Source organism: Leucopleurus acutus (genome assembly GCF_964270905.1).
Source record: "Leucopleurus acutus genome assembly, chromosome: 1".
NCBI classification, from domain to species: Eukaryota; Metazoa; Chordata; class Mammalia; order Artiodactyla; family Delphinidae; genus Leucopleurus; species Leucopleurus acutus.
The window spans coordinates 92,537,243-92,559,005 of NC_139142.1; the positions used below are offsets into that span (position 1 = coordinate 92,537,243).

Consider the following 21,763-nt stretch of genomic DNA (forward strand, 5'->3'; position numbering starts at 1 on the left):
TTCTTGTCTTTGAAATGCTGTAGGTGGTGTGACTTCCCTTCCAACTCAGCATTTTTCATGGGGGTTAGAGAAGGTTTGAGCTAGACTCCGACCATCTCATCCTATAGACAAAGATTTTTAACCTACAGTTTGCATGTTATCAGCTGTGGAGTCTAATGTTTCTAATTATTGTGTAAGCAACAATTTTGTAGTGTTCAAGTGAGACCATTTGTGAATTCATTGTTATCTGGCCCTCATAGACATAGCTTTTTGGAGTTTGTTTCCTATTTTTAACCATATTCCACTTCCTAAATCTGCCTTCTAAATTATACGTTCAATTAGGCATTAGCCAGCGGTGGATGACTCTTTTCCCAGAGGATAGCTAACTAGAGACACTTTCTTTTTTCAAAATAATTAATTAATTAATTAATTTTTGGCTGAATTGGGTCTTCGTTGCTGCGCGCGGGCTTCTGTCTAGTTGCATCGAGCAGGGGCTACTCTTCGTTGCGGTGCGGGGTCTTCTCATTGCAGTGGCTTCTCTTGTTACGGAGCACAGGCTCTAGGCGCATGGGCTTCAGTAGTTGTGGCACACAGGCTCAGTAGTTGTGGCTCGCTGGCTCTAGAGAGCAGGCTCAGTAGTGCTGGCGCACAGACTTAGTTGCTCCACAGCATGTGGAATCTTCCCAGACCAGGGCTCGAACCTGTGTCCCCCGCATTGGCTGGCGGATTCTTAACCACTGCGCCACCAGGGAAGTCCCAGAGACACTTTATTGATGTCATAAACTTTTCTGCACAAGATGCTGCTTTGGAAATAGCTGTTGTCACCTGAGAAAACTCTGTTATATATGTGAGATATTGAACATCAAGGCAGATGGCTTGAGGGTGGGAATTCAGGTAGGAATAAAAACAGGCAAGGAAGCACTGAGGGAGAAACATACAGGTTTTATCACTCTGTGGCCCACTGTTACTGGAATATTATAAAATTGTTGCTCACATGCTAGTATGTGACTTACAAAGCAACAACAGCTGAGATGCACGAGGACATGCATTCCATTTCTTTAATATCTGTTCCCCTGAAATCAATGAAATGATGTAGTGTTGAAGACATGCCTTGCAGTATGCCCAGATGTTAGAAGAAAGCAACTGTCAGTAGCGGGACATTCGCCCACCCTTGGCTCAGGGTCTCTGGCCTGGTCTGACTCTGAAACCTTAGTGCTCTCTCCTTGGACTTGACCCTCAGTGCCGTGTAACCCCACTGGATCCTGTATTAACCCAGGAATACCTTGCTTGTTTCTGTGCATTTAGCCGTGAACTTAAGTACAATAAACTGAATAAATTGTTTATAAACAAAAAAAGCGGGGAGCTTTAGCCCATGTAACTTCCGTTGTGCACCCATGTGTTCTCCTTTGGTAGGGAGGAGTTCATATGTTCAAATCTCCTTGTGCTGCCTCTCAGCTGCCCAAAGCCTTCAATGAAACCTTGGTTCTCACAATACTCCCATCTTCTTATCTTCACTTTCCAAATCCTATCAAAATTTACCTGTCCTCTGTTTAATTCTCTCTTTAATAGAAGGCTGCCTGATATGGGAAACTAGTTTAACACTAGGAAGGAAGGTTTTTTCAGAGATGCTCCATTTTCATATGAAGAAATTAATCTTTAATGGTAGCATTTCAAATACCATGATAAGTCAGAGGAGGGATTAAAAATGACCTTGTCTGTCTGTCTTGCTACTACTAGATAGAAGAACTAAATTAATTGTGGAAAAACAAATTGCAGAAAGAAAGCAAGATTATTTCAAAGGCAACACGTGTCAGTGAGTCAGAGAGCCATTGGCGGTTCCACAGTTTGTGTACAGGAGGGAGCACTGGAACTGTTGGAAGGACAGGCTTAAAGTTGCTTTTACATGTCACTTTACCAAAATACTGATAAAAATGTTAACTGATCCCATTAAAGAACAAAGGGGGGTGGTTGCTGATGGAGTCTATTAAAGGGTATTAAACCATTCCTCAATTTTTCCTCTTAGGTGCCAGCCACCTTTACAGTCAGGTAGCATATTCATTGAGGGCCAATTATGTACCAGGCATTAGTTATAATCCTTTAATTATACTTTTAAATCCATAAAAGTATAAATCATTTGATCTTTTCCATACAGTCCAATCATGAAGCAGTGGGGAAAAAAATCTACTTATGCATTTTTCCCTTATCCCAAATCATCACACTCCTAGACACAGACTGGTAAATAGGCTCATCCAGTCATCCCATTTTTACCTGTGAATATACTATACAAAGACAGGCAGAGACACCCACTCTATTACATTCTAAAATATGCTCACCTCTCTATAGAGGTACTGCATAATCACTGAGATATTTACCCAGTTCACAGACTAATATGACCCACTGAGAGGATGCATGTTCTTACTCTTTCTACATATCTATATATGCAATATACTCACACCTTTGTAATAAAACTCTAGCAGAATAACTGACATGGAAGAAACATCAACCAGAATGGCACCCTATTTTTACACATCTCAGCCACAAAAAGGACCATTAAAAATGGCTTGGGCAGGGCTTCCCTGGTGGTACAGTGGTTGAGAGTCCGCCTGCCGATGCAGGGGACACGGGTTCGTGCCCCGGTCTGGGAGGATCCCGCATACCGCGGAGCGGCTGGGTCCGTGAGCCATGGCCGCTGGGCCTGCGCGTCCGGAGCCTGTGCTCCGCAGCAGGAGAGGCCACAGCAGTGGGAGGCCTGCATACCGCAAAAAAAAAAAAGGCTTGTGCATTGTACCTCTGCACTTAGCAGATTATAGAATGACATACTGATGGATTTAGAATTTTAAAATATTGCAGAGACAAGATTATTTATATACTCCCCAGTAATGTATAAAGAATCTCATCCTCTAGTTAAAATCTCAAAAATCTTCCATACGATTTCTCACAGACAGCTATTACAAAAGTAAATTCAGATTAAAGAGAATGTTTTGTCATTTCTTCAGGGGGAATTCATGACCGCCAGCATCAGTATCACCACAGATATTTTTAAACGCAAATTTGTTGTTCCTTTTCCTTTTCTACTAAGTGTAAACTAGAGGTTGGTTCTTATGCACACTTGAGTAAAGATACACTAGTCTGTCTGCTGGATAACCTGGGTACTCTCATTCTCTTTCTGCAGCCTAGCAACAAGCTAGCTCAGCAGGGTGGCTCTAAAGGCTCAGGCAGAAACTAGAATTGATAAGGAAAACTTCACAGGCGATTGGTCTCAAAAACCTTGTTTTTTAAACCGATAAAATTGTAACCCCAATAGAAAAGCTTAGTTTTCCAAATTGGCTGGGTGATCCCTGCTCCCTCTCCACTCCTCTAGAAGTATGTGATGAGGCAGGGGGTTGGGATCCCTCATCCAGAACATTTCCCAAAGTGCATTCCAGTTGTGCCATGCCCAGGCACAACTCTCCATGTGTTGGCTAGCAGCTGGGGCATCCCAAGCATTGGACTAGCCCAGAGTCTGTAAATTTTTGTTTTGGGTCTGCATTGTTGTTGTGTTTATTCAAGCCACATATTGCTTGATAATACTGAAGTTTGAACCACTGGGCATGTATTATTTAATATATTTACCTATAATTTGGAAGACGTAAATACCACATCAAAAATCATACTCCTGTTCCCATAGACATTACATCACTTTAGATAGTTAAGAGTTGTATAAATGGGAATAAATTACAGAAAGACTTTTTTGGAATTTTGACTTAAAAAGTGTCTTCTTTAAATTAGGTGCTTCATTAAAATGTTGTTATATCGAAAGCTTAATAAGTTTTTTTTTGTAAATATGTAGAAAAGGCTTAAGCATGTGTGTTGATTCTATGATCTCAATTCAATACACTGATAGCTCAACAGTTCCTATGGTTATTGAATGGGATTCTCTTTCGGCCAGTTAGAGTTAGCATGACAAAACTGCAGACAATTCTTAAGAAGTTTAAGTAACTCTTTGATGACCTCAGTCAAGTAGGTGAAAATTCTGTGATAGGATCAACAAACTGAAAACTTTATCTTTTTGGGATAAAACCATGTGCATCACCATTTGTATTATTGTATTCTGAGTATTACAAGGAAATATCTTTCTGCAAGGAAAATCTAATGGAAGCAGGAAGATCCAGAAGACAACATTACAATGGGGAACCACTGAAGAACATAATAACCAGTTTAGATAGAAAATCAAAGGGAGAAAGGAAAGAAGACCTAAATCTGTAAAATCATTAAGGGTTGAAAAAAGTAAGTATAGTTGTTCATTAAACCCTGAAATCATAGAATGAGGATATATCTCTAAAACTTTATTAAGTTTAGGCCAATTAGATAGAAGTATAGGGACTTCCCTGGTGGTCCAGTGCTTAAGAATCTACCTTCCAATGCAAGGGACGCAGGTTCAATCCCTGGTCAGGGGACTAACATCCCACATGCTGCAGGGCAACTAAGCCCACGCACTGCAACTACTGAGCCCGCACTCTTGAGAGCTTGCGTGCCATAACTAAGGGCCCACGTGCTGCAACGGAAGATCCCGCATGCCACAACTAAGACCCGATGCAGCCAAATAAATTTTTTTAAAAGAAAATAGAAGTATAACTTCACATTAAAAACAAAAAGAACTCAAATCACCTTAAGTGGTGATATAGCAAATTTTTTACAACTTAAGATAAACCAATCTGGTAGAGTCTTAGTGAAGTGCAAAGAGTGGTGACTGCCTAAACTTTGAAGTTGATATCCAGGAGAATAGCCAAGACTTACCACCCCTTTTCTGGTGATGCATTCCCTAGAGATAAAATGTTTGATGGGCCATGCAACTGGCCCAATGCGATGATCATTATGATTTTAGGAAATAAAACCCAGATGAATAGAAAAGAATAATTGATTAATAAAAAAAACCACAAGACACTTGTGCTTTGGCTAAAAGATAATTGGGATGAATATTTGTACATAATGTTGTAAATTTTATTATATATATGAAAGCTAAATTTTCTCATAAAATATTAACTTGTGATTCACTTCATGTGTTATTTTGGGATAAACATGTTTTATTGGCTTACAAGGCCTATATAATCTGTGCTCTATTCTCTCCCCACCCCTTTGAGATCGTCTTCTATCACAATCCCACTCATTCACCCTATGCTAACTATACTGTCCTCCTTGCTGTCCCTCCAGCACACTCTCCTTTTCCTCCCTCACTGCCTTCACCTGTGCTGCTCCCATTGCCTGGATGCTTTTCCCCCACAGGTATCCATGGCTCTCTCCCTCTTTTCACTAAATGCTCTATGGAAATGTCACTTCGTCAGAGAGCTCTTCCCTATTTCACCAAAAATACCACTGTCTTTGCTGGCCGTTTACCCTGTTTTATTTTTCTTTTTAGCACTTAACAACACCTAACATAGTATACAGTTGATCTTTGAACAACACAGGGACCAGGGGCACCAAGCCTCTGCAGAGTTGAAGATTCCAGTATAACTTAGAGTCGGCCGTCCATATCCCAGGTTCCTCCGGATCCGCCAGTTCAGTTCCGCAAACACAGATTCAATCAATGTCAGATTGTGTAGTACTGTAGTATTTACTATCGAAAAAAATTAACATTTAAGTGGACCTGGGCAGTTCAAACTCATGTTGTTCAAACTGATGTGTGTATGTATTTGCTTATCATATTTCTCGCTCATCTGAATGTAAGTCAGCTCTCTGTTGAGGAGGGACTTTATAACCCAAGTCCAAAATAATCCCTGGCATAGTATACATATTCATCATATACTTGTTGAATGGATGGAGGATGAATCAGGTTCAATACATTTTGGACTACTGCTTATGCTGGATGGCCTGGGTACCATAGATACTGCCACCTGGTTTGTTACAGTACAAATTTGAACAAGTGTTAGGGTTTATAATTCCATTCAATAAGCATAGTTTCGTCTAGGTAACCCTGCTTCCTAAGAACTCTCATTCCACTAATTTTGAAAAGTCCAGAGCCCGTCCCCAGATTTCTGTGAATTTCCCAGGAATGTTTTGTTTTTTCCTGCTTTCACTAACTCAGTTCAGTTTTGGAATCATCTTGTCATCTTGTGCCTGGTTTCTCTCCCACACCTGTCGACCCACATGTGGGAACTTCTTAGTTTTCAAAAAATGCACGCAAATGACTTATGTTTTAGCAAACTTGACTGATGCTTTAGGGAAGTTGGGGAATTCCACTTACTGGGAGGATGGGATTGGGATTGGGGCAATTACATCAGAGCAACAAAAATAACTAATGTTAAAGAGTCCTATTTATTAAAACCTTTCTGCCATCCCACCATAGGAGACTCTTCACTGGTTGATTCATTCTTATGGGCTGCGATCTTTCTTTATCACCTCACATTCCTAGGATCCTCCCTCTCCAAGATTGTCTTCAGAGAACTTTTCTTCCTCTGTCTTTGTTTGGTTCCTACTCCCAAACTAAACTCTGGATTTTTCTTTGCATACTCAAATTCATCAAGATGCTCAGCAGACCAAAAACAAACAAAAAAAAGCAAACAACCAATAACCAATTTACTTTCTTAAGATCCACCCTCGAAAGATGGACGCAATTTTTCCCCTTAGTTATGAAAAATTTGCTAAGGCTTCCTAGTTAGTAGTCTCAGGTAGTATAGTATATTTCATATTATATGTCTTAAATCCTTTGGGAAAATAGTGTATAGCATAGGTATAAAGAGCTACCATATTTTTGCAGGTATTTCATTGTGATGGAAAGGAAATTACCATTAATGAAAAGACCACTGTATGTGAAACACTATTGGGTTAGGTCCTTTCATTTATTCATTACACGTTTACTGAACACCTATGTGACACACACTTTCACTTAACGCATTTGCTAGACCTCGCCTTCCAGCTTTTCCATCCCTGAGACACTTGGACTGTCCCTGGGGACTTAGTGACCATGGCCCGCAACTCCATCCAAGCAACTTTATGTTTACAGATAATCGGAGCATTCAATCACCTACAAAGAATCACCTCGCGAGAAAGTTCAGACCTCTCGTTTTGTTTCTGTAAGATTGGGCTTTTAACTGTGTATGTGTATATATAATGTGCTTTAGAACTGTGTCTATTCTTCTCTTACCAGAGGCGTGGCTTCGGAGAACGTTAAACTTTTAATCAGAATTTGAGATTCAAATCCCTTTTCTAGTCTGCCTTAAATCTCCAACCTGAAGAGGAAGAGGCTTAGCTAAGGCGTTAAGAGCAGCCCTGCTTCCTTCACAGCAAGACCCAGGATGCGAGTAACACCAGGGTGACAGAACTAAGCCCGAGAAATGCAGGGTGCAGGGGACAGGCGGACAAGCTCGCCCCAGCTCAGTGTAGCCTGGACACTACCCAGACCGTCCATCCAAAACGTCCTCCTCGGCCCTCCTTCGCCCTCCCGCGCAGCCCTCACAGGCTAGGATGAAGCTGGGAAATAGCAAATAGTCAAGGGCACGCGCGCGCGCGCCGCGCAGCCCCGCCCCTGCGTGACGTCAGAGACGCGACGCGTCGCAACGCAGTGCAAATTGGGAAAGAGGGATGAGCTGAGCTGACTTCCGTCGGGATAGAGATTTTTCTTCGGGTTGGTGGGAGATGGGCCTTTGGCGAGGAGGCCGGCATTAGCGCGCCCGGCGCCAAGGTGAGTGCGCGACTGGGTCCTGGCCTTTGTTCGTCGGGAATCCGTCCTTAGTGAACCCCTTTCCTTCCACCAGCTGCTGGTCACCCGGGAGACAAGCCGTGTCCTCGGAGGGGGTGGGACCACCCCGAACATAGAATCGGCTTTTGGAGGTAGGGCCGTACCTCGAGTCTTTCCCGCTACCCACCTAGGGTTGCCCAGCGAGTTCCGTGTGGGCTCCGGTTTTTCCGGTCTTAGAAGGTGGCCTTGACCATTCTTCCACCTACTTGGACACTCAGACCGACTTTGACCTCTTTCCTCTTGCCTCCGTTTTCAGATTTTCTGCCCGTCGAGCTACATTCCCAGGCCTTAATACAACCTCTCAGAGTGTTTTCCAATCCCTCCTCTGATCCAGTCAAACTTGCTTGTAGTGAAGTCCAGGTATGAGTTTAAAGAACCTGCGAGCGCATCAGAGTTAAAACTGTGACTTCCCCAAATAAAAGCTTGTCTTTCCTAAAACGTGGCCTTTCTCCTAGAGTTGTGGGACAAGTTAATTTCACCTCGGAAATTATCAGAACCCTGAATTTGTACTTAAAGCTGCAGACCACACTTCTCGGTTTATTTCTTGCCTCCAGTTCATTTTGTGACCTTGGAGCAAGTCCCTAATCACTAACAAAATATTTACCTGAAGACAAGGGTGTTGCAGAGTCTAAGGAATTTAATATTTGTTAAGAGCCCTGAGGGTTTCAGCTGTAGGGGATGCCGAACTAAGGATTTTACTCTCTCTACGTCAGCAAGCATCCTATGTACTTTCTACTGCAGCCATGAAAAATGTCAGGTGATTTTTGTTGGGGAAGTGTTCCTCTTCTAGGCTTGCTCTGCGGCTTTGCTATGTAAGCAGATTTTGCATTTCAGCAGATTCTGTTTCAGATTCATTGTTGAATGTCTTTCATGATGGATTTAGATCGTTTCTCGTGATTCCAGAGTACTGGACCAGTCTGTCTGAAAGGTTCCATAGGTTGTGCTATGTCTTTAACATGTTGAAATGTGTATTCCTTTTCTTGTGACACATTAGGTGCATCTTTTAAATTAGATGGTAAGGACTCTATAATAACAACAACTTGTCATTAATGATATAAATTTATATTAGTTGCACATAGGTATGCATTGATTTTGAGAAAACAATGCGTGAGAAAAACAAAAATATTTTAAAGATGTCTTTCTAGAATTTAATGTTTAATATATTTACTTGAACTTTGCCAGTCATTATGGTCATTTGTTTATTAGCGTGAACATAATGGGAAAGAACCAAAATGGCTTTTGTAAAGTAAGAGAGTCAGTACATCAGATTTTTTTCCCATAAAATGTCTAGCATTATATTTTATTATGAACATTTTCTACATAAAAATGTACTTATTTTGTAGAGATGAAAGGGAAAAAAGTGTCTATTAAATATGAAGTGTTAATAAAATTAGATATTATTGAGTCTTTTTTGTTTTAATCTTGGTCATTGTCCCAGTTGCCTATTGCTATATAACAGATCACTCTAAAACAAAGTGGCTTAAAACTATAATTCATTATCTCATGTTTCTGTGGGCTGACTGGACTCAGCTCGTTGGTTCTCGGTGAGGGTTTCATGTATTTGTAGTCAGATATCCAGCTAGGGTTGGAGTCATCTGAAAGCTCAGCTGGGCAGGACATCCGAGATGGCTCATTCCCATGGATGGCAATTGATGTTGGCTTGGAGTTCAACTGGAGTGCTTACAACATAGCCTCTTCATGTGTCTTGGACAGATCGTAGCATGGAGGCTGAGTTCCAAGACAAGTGTTTGAAGGGTCAGGAAGTGGAAGCTTTCTCTTAAAGTCTTTTAAAAGCCTGGACCCAGAAGTTGGCACAGCGTTACTTCCAACATTCTGTATTGGTTAGGGCAGTCAGAGCCCTCCCCCAACCAAATGATAGACCTTTTGAAGAGGAGAATGCCAAAGAATTTGTGGCCATCTTTAGCCTACCATAATTTTGTTGACTGATGTTTGGTTATAATAGTAAATGCAGAATAAGTTACGCTTCTGATTTCTTTAGCCATTTCATGGCATGTTATAATTTTCGGAGCACTTTTTGTATATATTTTTTCATTGACACCTTTGAAAACTCTATAGAAGCAGATGAATTATTCCCATTTTGCAGATGATAATAAACTGAGCAGTGGCAGTGGTTGTGGTGGAGGATTTAAGGAATTTGCCCAGAGTTGTATGATAATAAGTAGAAAATGAGACTAAGACTTTTATAATACTTTTATAATATAAAATTTATTAGTAAATGATGAACTGTTATGTTAAACTTATTTGTAATAACATTTATAACCATACTAATTCAAGTAACACAGTACTCATGTACAGTGAATAAAGTTAGTGTTGAGATAGCTAAACGTTGCCTCTTCTAACACATTACAGTTTAGTCTTTCATAATACTAAATTCTCTGAAATGTACCAACAGTGATGTGAACCTGCATGTCTTTCTTGTTTTTTAAATTGAAGTATAGTTGATTTACAATGTTTCAGGAGTACAGTAAAGTGATTCAGTCATATATATATATATACTTTTTCAGATTCTTTGGCATTATAGGATATTACAAGATGTAGCATATAGTTCCCTGTGCTATACCATAGGTCCTTGTTGTCCTCATTGTTTATCCATTTTATATGTAGTAGGGTGTATCTGTTAACCCCAGATTCCAAATTTATCCCTACGTACCCCCTTTCCTTTTGGTAACCATAAATTTGTTTTCTGTGTCTGTGAGTCTATTTCTGTTTTGTAAATAAGTTCATTTGTATCATTTTAGATTCTGCGTGTAATATCATATAACATTTGACCTGATGTCTTTGTAATGTAGTAAAATGAAATTATTATGCATTATAATACCAATTTCAAAACAAATTGAAAAGCTGTGGGTGTAGGAATCCTGGGGTTTTTAATTTCTTAATTACAAAATATTAAAAATTTAAATGATTTCTCATAATTTTGGTAGGTTGGGCGTTATATAACTTAAGATGTTGATTTCATGTAAAATAGATAACTAGTGGGAAGCAGCTGCATAGCACTGGGAGATCAGCTCAGTGCTTTGTGACCACCTAGAGGAGTGGGATAGGGAGGGTGAGAGGGAGGGGATATGGGGATATATGTATACATATAACTGATTCACTTTGTTATACAGCAGAAACTAGCACAACATTGCAAGGCAATTATAATACAATAAAGATGTTAAAAATAAATTAATTAAAAAAAATAAAATTCTACCTTAAAAAAATGTTGATTTCAGCTGAAAACTAACTGTCATCTTCATAGTGTTTTATTGCTTCTAGTAACATGCTTATATCCATTCTTTATGCCTATGGTTCCCTGTCTTGATTGCACGCTAGAATTCACCTGAGGAGCTTTATAGAAATACCTATGTGCAAGTCTCACACTCAGAGATTCTGATTGAACCATTTAGGAATGGGTCCTGGGCATCAATATTTTTTTAAAGTTCTGTAGGTGATTCTAATATACAGCTAGGGTTGAGAACCATAGCTCTTTTTTTGGTACTTACTAAGTACAGTTGGGTTCCCAGCTCATCAATTTTGCATCTGCTAAAAAAAAAAATTAAAGAGATAAAGAGGAAGAGGAGATAAGAAATGGATCAAGGTTATATAGGTAGATAGACACCTATTGTGTAAAACAGTTACCCTCGTGTTTTTTCTGGGAATGGTCCTTAATAAAACCAAAATATTTGGGCATGGTACGTTAGTGCCTGTAATATGGTACTTTGCTTTGTATTACCACTGTGTACTCATCTTTCATCCTAAGAGGTAGAAACTCCGTTAGGAGGTATATTCTTTGTATCCCCTACAGGCCCCAGTGCTACACTTTGAACAGATGTAGGTATTCTAAATGTTTACCACATTGAAGCTGGTTTTTAATCACTCTTCAGAACTAGGGCTAGTTATTTTACTCTGTTTTTCTTTTTAGCATTGTAAGAACTTTGTAACTTTGGACTTCTCTTTTTCTTTGGTTTCCATGATATTGCACTTTCCTGGTTTTCCTTCATTCTGTGTTTCTTTCCTGCTTTAAGAACCACTCCCACCCCCCAAGTTCTGAGCCCTTCAGGTATCTTGTCAGCTGTAGAGAAACAAGATCTCATTTTCTTAGTGATTCATTCTCCTGATTTTAGTTACTAGTGTAAATGATGTTTATGTTTTTAAAACTGTTACAAAAGTTTAAAAATATACATAAAAGTGAAGAGAATAGAATTATTTAAACTATATCCTAGATAGCATATTATTTCAATATCAATACTTTGTTGTCTCCCAAAACACTGAGGATTATCGAAGTAACATTAACACCTTAATAGTTGATTTAATATCTGGTCTTTCTGTAAACCTGATGTCTGATTACATATTTACATCTCTATCAAGGCATCCTTCTTTAGATGTTATTCCTTTTGCATACACTCAACATGTTCAAATTTTTTTGTAAATCAGTGGTTCTTATTTGGGGGTAATTTTGACCCCCCGGCCCAGGGGACATTTGGCAATGTCTGGAAACAGTTTTGGTTGTCACAACTGGAGAAGGGTGGATACTACTGGCATCTAGTGGGTAGAGGCCAGGGATGCTGCTACACATCCTACAATGTGTAGGGCAACCCCACAACAAAGAATTATTCAGTCCAGCATGTGAGTAGTGCCCAATTTGAGAAATGCTGCTGTAAACTGATCAGTTTTTTAAACTTTTTATTTTTGTTAACAGCACTACCATTCTTCACATTTCTCAGGGTTGAAAGTGTGTGTGTGTGTGTGTGTGTGTGTGTGTGTGTGTGTATACTCAAGAGAGAAAATACTGTTTCAGTCAAAGCACATTTCTACCTTTCTGTGTTCTTTTTTGCCATGGCCTGCTAGTTATTCTTTTCTAAAGTATCATTCCCTTGTTCCTGTTTCCTTCAAATCTGTCTTGCATATCCCCACTTTGACCTGCCCAGAGATACCATTTTCCCTTCAAGATCTGGTTTCTTATTGCCCGCTGAATTAAATATAAACAATTTTGGGTGGCTTCAAAAGTCCTCCATCGTGTAATTCCATTTCCTTACCTAATAGAATTTATTATTGTTAGGCAACAGTTATTAAGGGTTGACTATAAGGACTACTAAGGTAGATGTTAGAGATCTAGCATGTTAGAGTTATGACTTATAAAGACATGTTAGTATAATCCCTTGATTTTATTTGATTATTTCCTAATAATCCCTATAGCATTCTTTATTTTTCTTATTACCTTCCCATACTGATTTCTCATTTTGTGTCTTTGTTCGTGTTGATTTCCTCTTCTGGCATGCCCTCCTTTCTCACTCTATTCATAGCTAACTCCTATCCTTAGGGCCGGTTTCTGTCTCTATCACAGCATCATGAAACTGCATGCTTATGAGGTATGAGTATCTTAAAGCCTAGTCATAATTGTCATTTGATCCAAATTCTGTACTAAAGGAATGCTATCGATAACAAATATTGATAGTATAGGATTTAGATCAAGAAATAAACTCCAAGGCTTCCCTGGTGGCGCAGTGGTTAAGAACCTGCCTGCCAATGCAGGGGACACGGGTTTGAGCCCTGGTCCGGGAAGATCCCACATGCCGTGGAGCAACTAAGCCTGTGCGCCAGAACTACTGAGCCTGCGTTCTAGAGCCCGCGAGCCACAACTACTGAAGCTTACACGCCTAGAGCCCGTGCTCCGCAACAAGAGTAGCCACCGCAACCAAGAGTAGCCCCCGCTTGCCGCAACTAGAGAAAGCCCGCGCGCAGCAACGAAGACCCAATGCAGCCAAAAATTAAATAAATAAATTTATATATTTTAAAAAAAGAAATAAACTCCAAGAACTGGGACCATCAAGGATGGAAGAGGTGGAACTTAAGTTGGTTTTTACAGGACGAGGGATCAGCACAAAAGAGTACACTCTGGGCTGGAAGAAGCTCTCCCCTCGCTCCAAGTTACAGTGAATTTTTCCCTCCTTTTGACTTCCCAGTGACTGGAGTCACGTATTAATGTACAGTGTAGGAATTAATTGTTGGCTTATTATTTAATGAGTATTAATTTGGTCTTGATAAACTAAGGTATTTGTGATCAGAAGCCCTGTGATAGTCTATCTCCCTAGAGCAGTGTTACTCAAAGTAGCCAGTCTCTTATAGTCTTGCAGCTTGTGCTAGAATATAAATCAGTACATTGCTTTCTTTGTAAAGAAAGTCTTGCTGCTATGAAAAATTCAGTGTGCTTAATAGGTTTACATTCTGTTATAAGCTTATTTTATCACAGGCTGGTAACCAACAGTTCCTCAACCAGCACTGGTCTGTGGACCACACTTGAGTAGCATTGCTCTGCAGGAGTTTTACACTTTCAATTGTAATCTATAGACATTTCACATTTATACCCAGTGTTCTATATGTGCATACACGGGTACACAGCCAAAACTAAAGTTTCATGAAACAGTTTTAACCTTACTATGTGTGACATGCTCTGATATTTTCTCTTCAGGTTTTTTTAGTTTTTGTTTTTTTAATGGTGATTGTGACCTTCTAAAGGGATTTTAAAAAAACACTGGTATTGTCACTAGACTCATAGTAGATACTCAGAAAATACTAGAGGTTTGTTTTAGCAGTGATGAATTCTTAAAAGGGTTGAGCCTTAACTTTAGGATTGCTTTAAAGCAGATTATTTCATCAGTACTTACTTGTCTGTGGCATTTTAACTAGAATGAGTATAGAATGGATTATACGAAATTTAAGATAGTCAGATGATGTAGTGAATACTGTTGCTATCTGAAGGCCAGAGATGGGGTGAGATGAGATGATGGATGGCCAACAAGGACAAACTGCTTTCCTTTCAGTGTTGCCAGCAACCTTGGCAGTGGCTGGTGTGAGGTCCTAGTTAAGATATCAGGACCAGTTTGAATGACAACAAACTTCAATCTTTACTTTTTTGCTTTTTAGTCATCACTCTGTAGTTCAGGTCATCCAATCTCTACTCCTTTCTTTGGAAGGATCAGAAAAATGTCAGAGAGAGAGGGGGGTATATATGCCTTCCATTTTCTCCCTATTGTCAGCTCGTTTTTCAGCACTGCCTGTATTTCATTTTTGGAGCATTGCTGTTTGATTAAGCTGTTGTTCTTAAATCTTTATCAGGTTTACACATCTTAAATTTTTTTTTTTAGGAGAACTTTTTCTTACATATACTTAGTTATTTTATTTTTTGTACTTACAATCCTTTTTGAAGTATAACATAGTTTTAGTGGGTTATATGTTGTATTTAGTTCTAGAGCTAAACAAATAGATTTTAAAATTATTTGAGTTCTGTAGTTATTGAACATTCCTGTATAAGTATCAGTGGGTTTGTTTTTACTGTTGCAGCCAAAATAAGGAAATTGTAAATCCATTCAGTCATTCTGGCCTTAAGTTATTTTATGCCAGTCTCTTTTGAAATTTCTTTAATGGCAAAATGCAGCAGAATGACTTATCAAAAATTTAATACATTAAAGTTTACATACATTTAAATTGGATATGTATTCTTTGCTTTCTCATATGATTAAGGAAAAATACCCTTTACCTTGTGCTTTGATTTCTGCAGAAGTATATGTGATTGTAGAGGCTAAAATAGCAATTAAGGCAATGCTGGAAGTATTTTTAACACCAGGCATCTTATTTGACAGCATAACGTATAATTTAATGAAGGAAAATGGAAACAACTGTGGTCCTTTCATGACATTATCAGAGCAAGTTCTTTATTTCAGCTGTTCTCAAAAATCAAATAAGGACAGAAAAAGTAACTTTAAAAAAGCACAATCTTTTTCCTGGAAACCCTCATTAAAACTTTGTTGTATCATAATCTTATCCCTGTAGTTTCCATTGGTGTGTCTGATCGGTTGTCACTCAATCGGAGTCCTGTCATTCTACCTTTGCAGTGTCTCTAGTATCTGTCTGCCTCCTCCATTCCATCTCTACTGCCCTACTTCTGACCTTCATCATCTTTCCTTAGGATCATTATTATGGGTAACTAATGTCTTCCTTATCTCCAGTCTTTTAAAGCCTAACCTTGTACTGTTAGTTTAGATCATATAACTCTGTTCTTAGAATCCTGCTCTGGTTCTCTGTTACCTTTAGAAAACAAAGTAAATGCTTTAATGTGACATTCACAGCCTTCCATTTATCTGTTCCTAGACTATTTTTCAGGCCTTACTGCCTAGCAAATCCTTGTTGATTCTGTATACTAGCTAGTTCCTAAAGATGTTCTTTACTTTCTTGACATTTTCCTCAAACTCTTTCTCATCTCCATCAAAAGCCTTCTCTCACCAAGACTCACAGAAATGCTATCTCTTCCATGATGCCTCACAAGATCCCTCTAGTCATACTTGATCTTGTTAATTTTTCTTATTGTACATTATTTGTAACTCTTTATAGTTTGATATAATACATGTTGTATTAACACTGCTTACAACTTTCTCTTTCACATTAGTTTTTTAAACTTTGTGAGGAAATGGATCACATCTAATTTTTGAGTTCCTGGGAGCACAATGTCTTCTGTACAGTAGGATGCCTATGAATGTTTGAATGGAATTTAACTTTGAAATAGCTAATGATTTATTATTTTAAGTTGCCTAGGTAGCATATATAGTTTTTATATTCTTTTGTCTTTTAAAGATCCAAGCTTTAAAGGTAATGATGAGAAAAAGATTTGACTGAGACATATTCTAGACCTTCATTTTAGAGGGTTCAAGTAAATAGCTTTCTTTTCCCAACCAAGAAACCTAATTGTCATGAATCAACAAAATAGACTCTACCTGACTTTTTGAATATATGTCCTGTGGTTAGACCACTAATACTTAAGATGCAGGTAAAGGATAGAGTAGGAAAAACAGATACTGTCAGACTGGTATGAGGTCACTCTGCCTAACTCTGGCATTAATCCTTATCTTAGTACATTTAGTGTTGCCAGTAAAAAATCACTGGTCTTTTTGGAAATTACATTTCAAGAGCTAGCCTATATCAGGGGAGCATATGTTGGCTTATTGTGGTTGAGTAAGCTTAAGATCCTAGCTGAGCTAGGTGGGGGCAGAAAAGTCAGGAATAGCTCTTGTTACTATTATCTTACTGTCCTTTAGCCCTCCTTAATAGTCCAAGCTCCAACATCCCCTGCCCTCTGCCACCATGGTGTCTGTTGTGGCATCAGTAAGGACTCAAGTTTCCTTAAGCACCTTCCTGAAAAGTTAGTTTCTTGGCCTTACTGTGCTTTCCCTTAGTCAAAAGTATTATTTCTCAACTGCTTATGTTTCAGTAGAAATCATGTTCCTGAAACACCACTCTATCCCATCATTTTCTTTTTCATTGCCAATTTTTTTTTTAAGTTATCTACAGTCTACTTCCATTTCTTTATTCCTTAATGCTTGTACTCTTGCTTCCACTCACACCACTGTATGGAAGCTGTGCTCAACGAGGTTATATATACTAGGCTCTTAAAATATTCCAAATCTGTTTTTTTCTTAATGAGTATTTAAAAACATATATATTTTATGTTTGCTTGTTTCAACCATAACTTCCTAACTTTTACATCTCTCTGGGTATTCTTTTCATATTTGTAGACAATTTATTCATATTTGCATTGTTATATAATTGCTTTCTTTAAAAATTTTTGATGAAATACATTAAGTATATTACATATTATTTTATGTTATAAAAGCCTGATAATAAAATGATCATCTGTACAAACTATTATATGTAAAATAAGCTACAAGGATATATTGTACAACAGGGAATATAGCCAATATTTTGTAATAACTATAAATGGAATATAACCTTTAAAAATTGTGAATCACTATATTGTACACCTGCAACATATAATGTTGTACATCAGTTATACTTCAATAAATACATAAAACAGTCATCTCTGAGCATATGTGAACATACCACCCAACTTGAGAAATAAAACCTTACATATCGCTGAAGCTCTTTGTGTGTGCCTCCCTTATTGTATCTTCTACCTCTCCAGAAATAGAATTTTATATTTACCATTTCCTACCTTTATAAATTTATCTGATTTGTATCCTTAAGCAATATATCGCTCAGTTTAGTTTGTTTTAAAACTTCTTGCAAATGGTGTCACGTGTCAACTTTTTCACTCAGCTTTAGGGGGATAAGCAGGGGTTGAGGAGGTGGTGAGCATGGGGGAGTAGGGAATGTTCTCTTGTTAAACTGTTTATTCTGGAAGGTCAGGGACCACTTCTTATGTATCCTTCGTGTCTTTAACATGTAACATAATGGTTTTTTACAAGGTAAGACACTCAATACTGTTGTCTGTATAAGTATGAGGAAATCCAGGGGATCCCTATCATATTCTGTAATGGATGCTCTTAGCTGTTTTGGTGGTGCATTGTTGATGAATTATATACCTAATCAAGAAATGAGAAAGTATTAATATTTAATATAAAATGTGACAAGAATCAAAGCAAATTGGGGTGCTTTTGGAGTTTCACATAGGTGAACAGAAGCCTTTTCGCCCCTAAAGTTGTACCTTACTCAGCATTTTAGGATTCAATGTTCATTGATGTCCATTCGTCTAATAATAGTGAACTGATAGGATGAAGAGCATTAAGGTAGTGGAAATAAGTGATAGAAAAAAAGTTGTAATCTCTCTTTTCTTTAAATTGGAAGTATAGATGATTTATAGTGTTGTGCCAGTCTCTGCTGTACAGCAAAGTGACTCAATTTTACGCATACATACATTATTTTTTTATATTCTTTTCCATTATGGTTTATCACAGGATATTGAATATAGTTCCCTGTGCTATACATTAGGACCTTGTTGTTATCCATTTAAAATATAATAGTTTGCATCTACCAGCCCCAAATTCCTAGTCCATCCCTCTCTCTCCCCCACTCCCCCTTGGCAACCACAAGTCTGTTCTCTATGTCTGTGAGTCTGTTTCTGTTTTGTTGATAGGTTCCTTTGTGCCATATTTTATATTCCACATATAAGTGATATCATATTGTATTTGTCTTTCTCTTTCTGACTTAGTTCACTTAGTATGATAATCTGTAGTTGCATTCATGTTGCTGCAAATGGCATCACTTTGTTCTTTTTTATGGCTGAGTATTCCGTTGTATATATGTTACCACATCTTTATCCATTCATCTGTCAATGGACATTTAGGTTGTTTCCATGTTTTGGCTCTTGTGAATAGTGCTACTATGAACACAGGGGTGTATGTTTCTTTTTGTATTATAGTTTTGACCGGGTATATTCCCAGGAGTGGGATTGCTGGATCATACGGTAATTCTATTTTTAGTTTTCTGAGGAACCGCCATACTGTTTTCCATAGTGGCTGTATCAAAAAATGTTGTAATCTCTTAAATGTATTAATGCAGTCTTTATTCAAATTGTAATTAGTTCTTTACAACTGAAGACCTTGTATAAATTTACTTGGGTTCCTGAAGTTTTCATTTGGTGACACTTATGATCTTGCCAAGATTCCCATTTAGTGTGCTCCGCTGATCTGCCCCATCTATATGCATCCCTGCATAGGTACACACACACACACACACACACACACACACACACACACACACACACACACACACACACACACACACACACACACACACACACACACACACACACACACACACACACACACACACCCCTTAATTGTTACATACCTAGCCTTTCTTCATTTTTTTTTTTTACTACCTCAATCTTCCCAGTCAGAATTTACCAGAGCAGATGAGAAAACAAAGAATGTCATGAAACATCAAAGACCTTTTCAAAGTAAACCAAAGTATTTGGGTGTATTCTACCAGAAACATGTTCATACATCCCCAGCTTCATATAATGTGCCCTGGCTATCCCTCCCCGCAACTTGTTTCCTTTTGTAAACTGATGAGAAAGAAATATTTTTAAATGAAACTTCCTTCTATTTGTAAACTATACGTTAATGCAGATTTAACAGAAGAAAAATATAAAAGCTTTTATTATTCTGTTCCTTTGACAGGAAAGATTCCTAATACTTAATGCAAAATGATACAAACTAATTCATTTCGTTAATGAAAATTTGGAGGGGAAAGTAGATTGTTTATTGATACCCTGTATATTGAACTCTGAAAATAAATATTCAAGATAATTGAAAATTAACTCTTGTTAGCAAAGGACACAGTTTAGGAGGTTTGTTTGTTTGTTTTTTAAACTGCTCACTTGTTTTATTGTTAATGAGGAAAACTAATGGGATTATTTGTGTTCATTTTGTTTCAGAAAAGAACTACTTTTAATGAAGTACACCATCCATTGTGAAAGTGGAGAAGTAAAGATTATTCATCATGCCTGCTGTGGCTTCAGTTCCTAAAGAACTCTACCTCAGTTCTTCACTAAAAGACCTCAATAAGAAGACAGAAGTTAAACCAGAGAAAATAAGCACTAGGAAGTGTGTATACTTTGCTAATTTGAGTCATATACAGGTATCCCCCACTATTCAAAAGTAGAGTGTTTCTATGAAGCCTTTTGTAAGCCAAAATGGCATAAAGTGAGGAAACAACTTTTTTCATGAAAGCAAAAATCGCCTCTGTATTTCTTTCGATTAGTAAAAAAGGTACTTAGGTGTTCTATAAAAGCAAAGTGGTGTAAAGTGAACTTTTGAAAAGTGGGGGATAACTGTTAACTTTTAGTTCATTTCCATTTTATTAAATGAGTTAGAGAAGTTCTTAATTTTATCTTGGCAGAACACATATATATTCTGCTAATAAGCATATTATCTGTTTTCTGGACAGTATGCTACATCATAAGTTTAAGAGGTGAAGACTGCAAGGATTCTACAAAACTCATTCAGCCACAGTTAATGTCTTTTCCTAAAACAGTGTAAAAGTACTTCTTAATTAAAGATCGTTTTTATCCTTGTGTATTTCACATATAAGATCTGGTTCTAGCATAGTCTTTGATTAAAAAAGAAGAGATACGTATTTTTTATGCAGTATTCAGCAAAGTATTTATACCAATTTGACATGAAGTTTTAACCTAATGATTTTTTAAAATTTATTTTACTTATTTATGGCTGCATTGGGTCTTCATTGCTGCACACAGGCTTTCTCTAGTTGCAGTGAATGGGGGCTGCCCTTCGTTGTGGTGCACTTGTTGTGGAGCACAGGCTCTAGGCACGCGGGCTTCAGTAGTTGCGGCACGCGGGCTCAGTAGTTGTGGCGCACGGGCTCTAGAGTGCAGGCTCAGTAGTTGTGGCGCATGGGCTTAGTTGCTCCACGGCTTGTGACATGTTCCCGGACCAGGGATCAAACCCATGTCCCCTGCAATGGCAGGCGGATTCTTATATATCCTCTTTTTTTTTTTTTTTAAGTCTTGTTTGTTTGTTTTATTATTTATTTATTTGGCTGTGCCGGGTCATAGTCGCGGTACGTGGGATCTTTGTTGTGGCATGCGTGTGAAATCTAGTTCCCTAACTAGGGATCAAACCCAGGCCCTCTGCATTGGGAGTGTGGAGTCGCTGCACCACCAGGAAAGTCCCCTAATGATTTATTTTATGTATTTTTATTTTTGAGGGCATGTAGTCTATCTATGTTGGGGTAGACTACATGTTGAGGTAGAGGCTAGAGATGATACTTTCCTGATAACAGTTGCAGAATTTGTCCTGAGATAAAATATAATAGAGATGGAAAGGTCCAGCTATTTTGATATTTACTGGAAGTTATTTTGCTATAAAAATGGGATATCACTAAAATTGTTAACTTGTTGATAGTTTTATTTCTGTTAAGGAGGGACAGGAGACAATAGGGGAACTTTTCCTCTGAATTTATTTTGACCAACAAAGGAGAAGATTTAGAGATATATAACTATATTATTATAGAGCTGGGAGTAAGAGTTTCAGAAAGAAAGGTGGGTCTAGCCAGCCTTACACCCTACACTTGAGGTAAGCAGATTTTAGAAATCAGGGAAAACAGGTGTTCTACACTTGAGGTAAGCAGATTTTAGAAATCGGGGGAAACAGGTGTTCTGTGGCTGGAGATAAACGTGAGGCTCTAAAAAATGATATGTATGATCCCAAATGAACCTGTGAAGAGGCATCTTAAACCTGTGTTTGCACAGGA

At 38.2% G+C, this 21,763-nt stretch overlaps 1 protein-coding gene across 2 annotated transcripts in view; it reads left to right on the top strand.

Moving 5' to 3' along the window:
• The first annotated feature begins 7,525 nt into the window (after positions 1–7,525).
• Positions 7,526–21,763, top strand: part of USP8 (ubiquitin specific peptidase 8) — a 59,902-nt gene continuing 45,664 nt past the window's right edge. For both annotated transcript variants that reach the window (XM_082858985.1, XM_082858986.1), the window contains exons 1-2: positions 7,526–7,636; positions 19,926–20,094. In XM_082858985.1, coding sequence (XP_082715111.1) covers positions 19,991–20,094 — 104 coding nt within the window. In that variant the 5' untranslated portion in view covers positions 7,526–7,636; positions 19,926–19,990. The remainder of the gene's footprint in view (positions 7,637–19,925; positions 20,095–21,763) is intronic.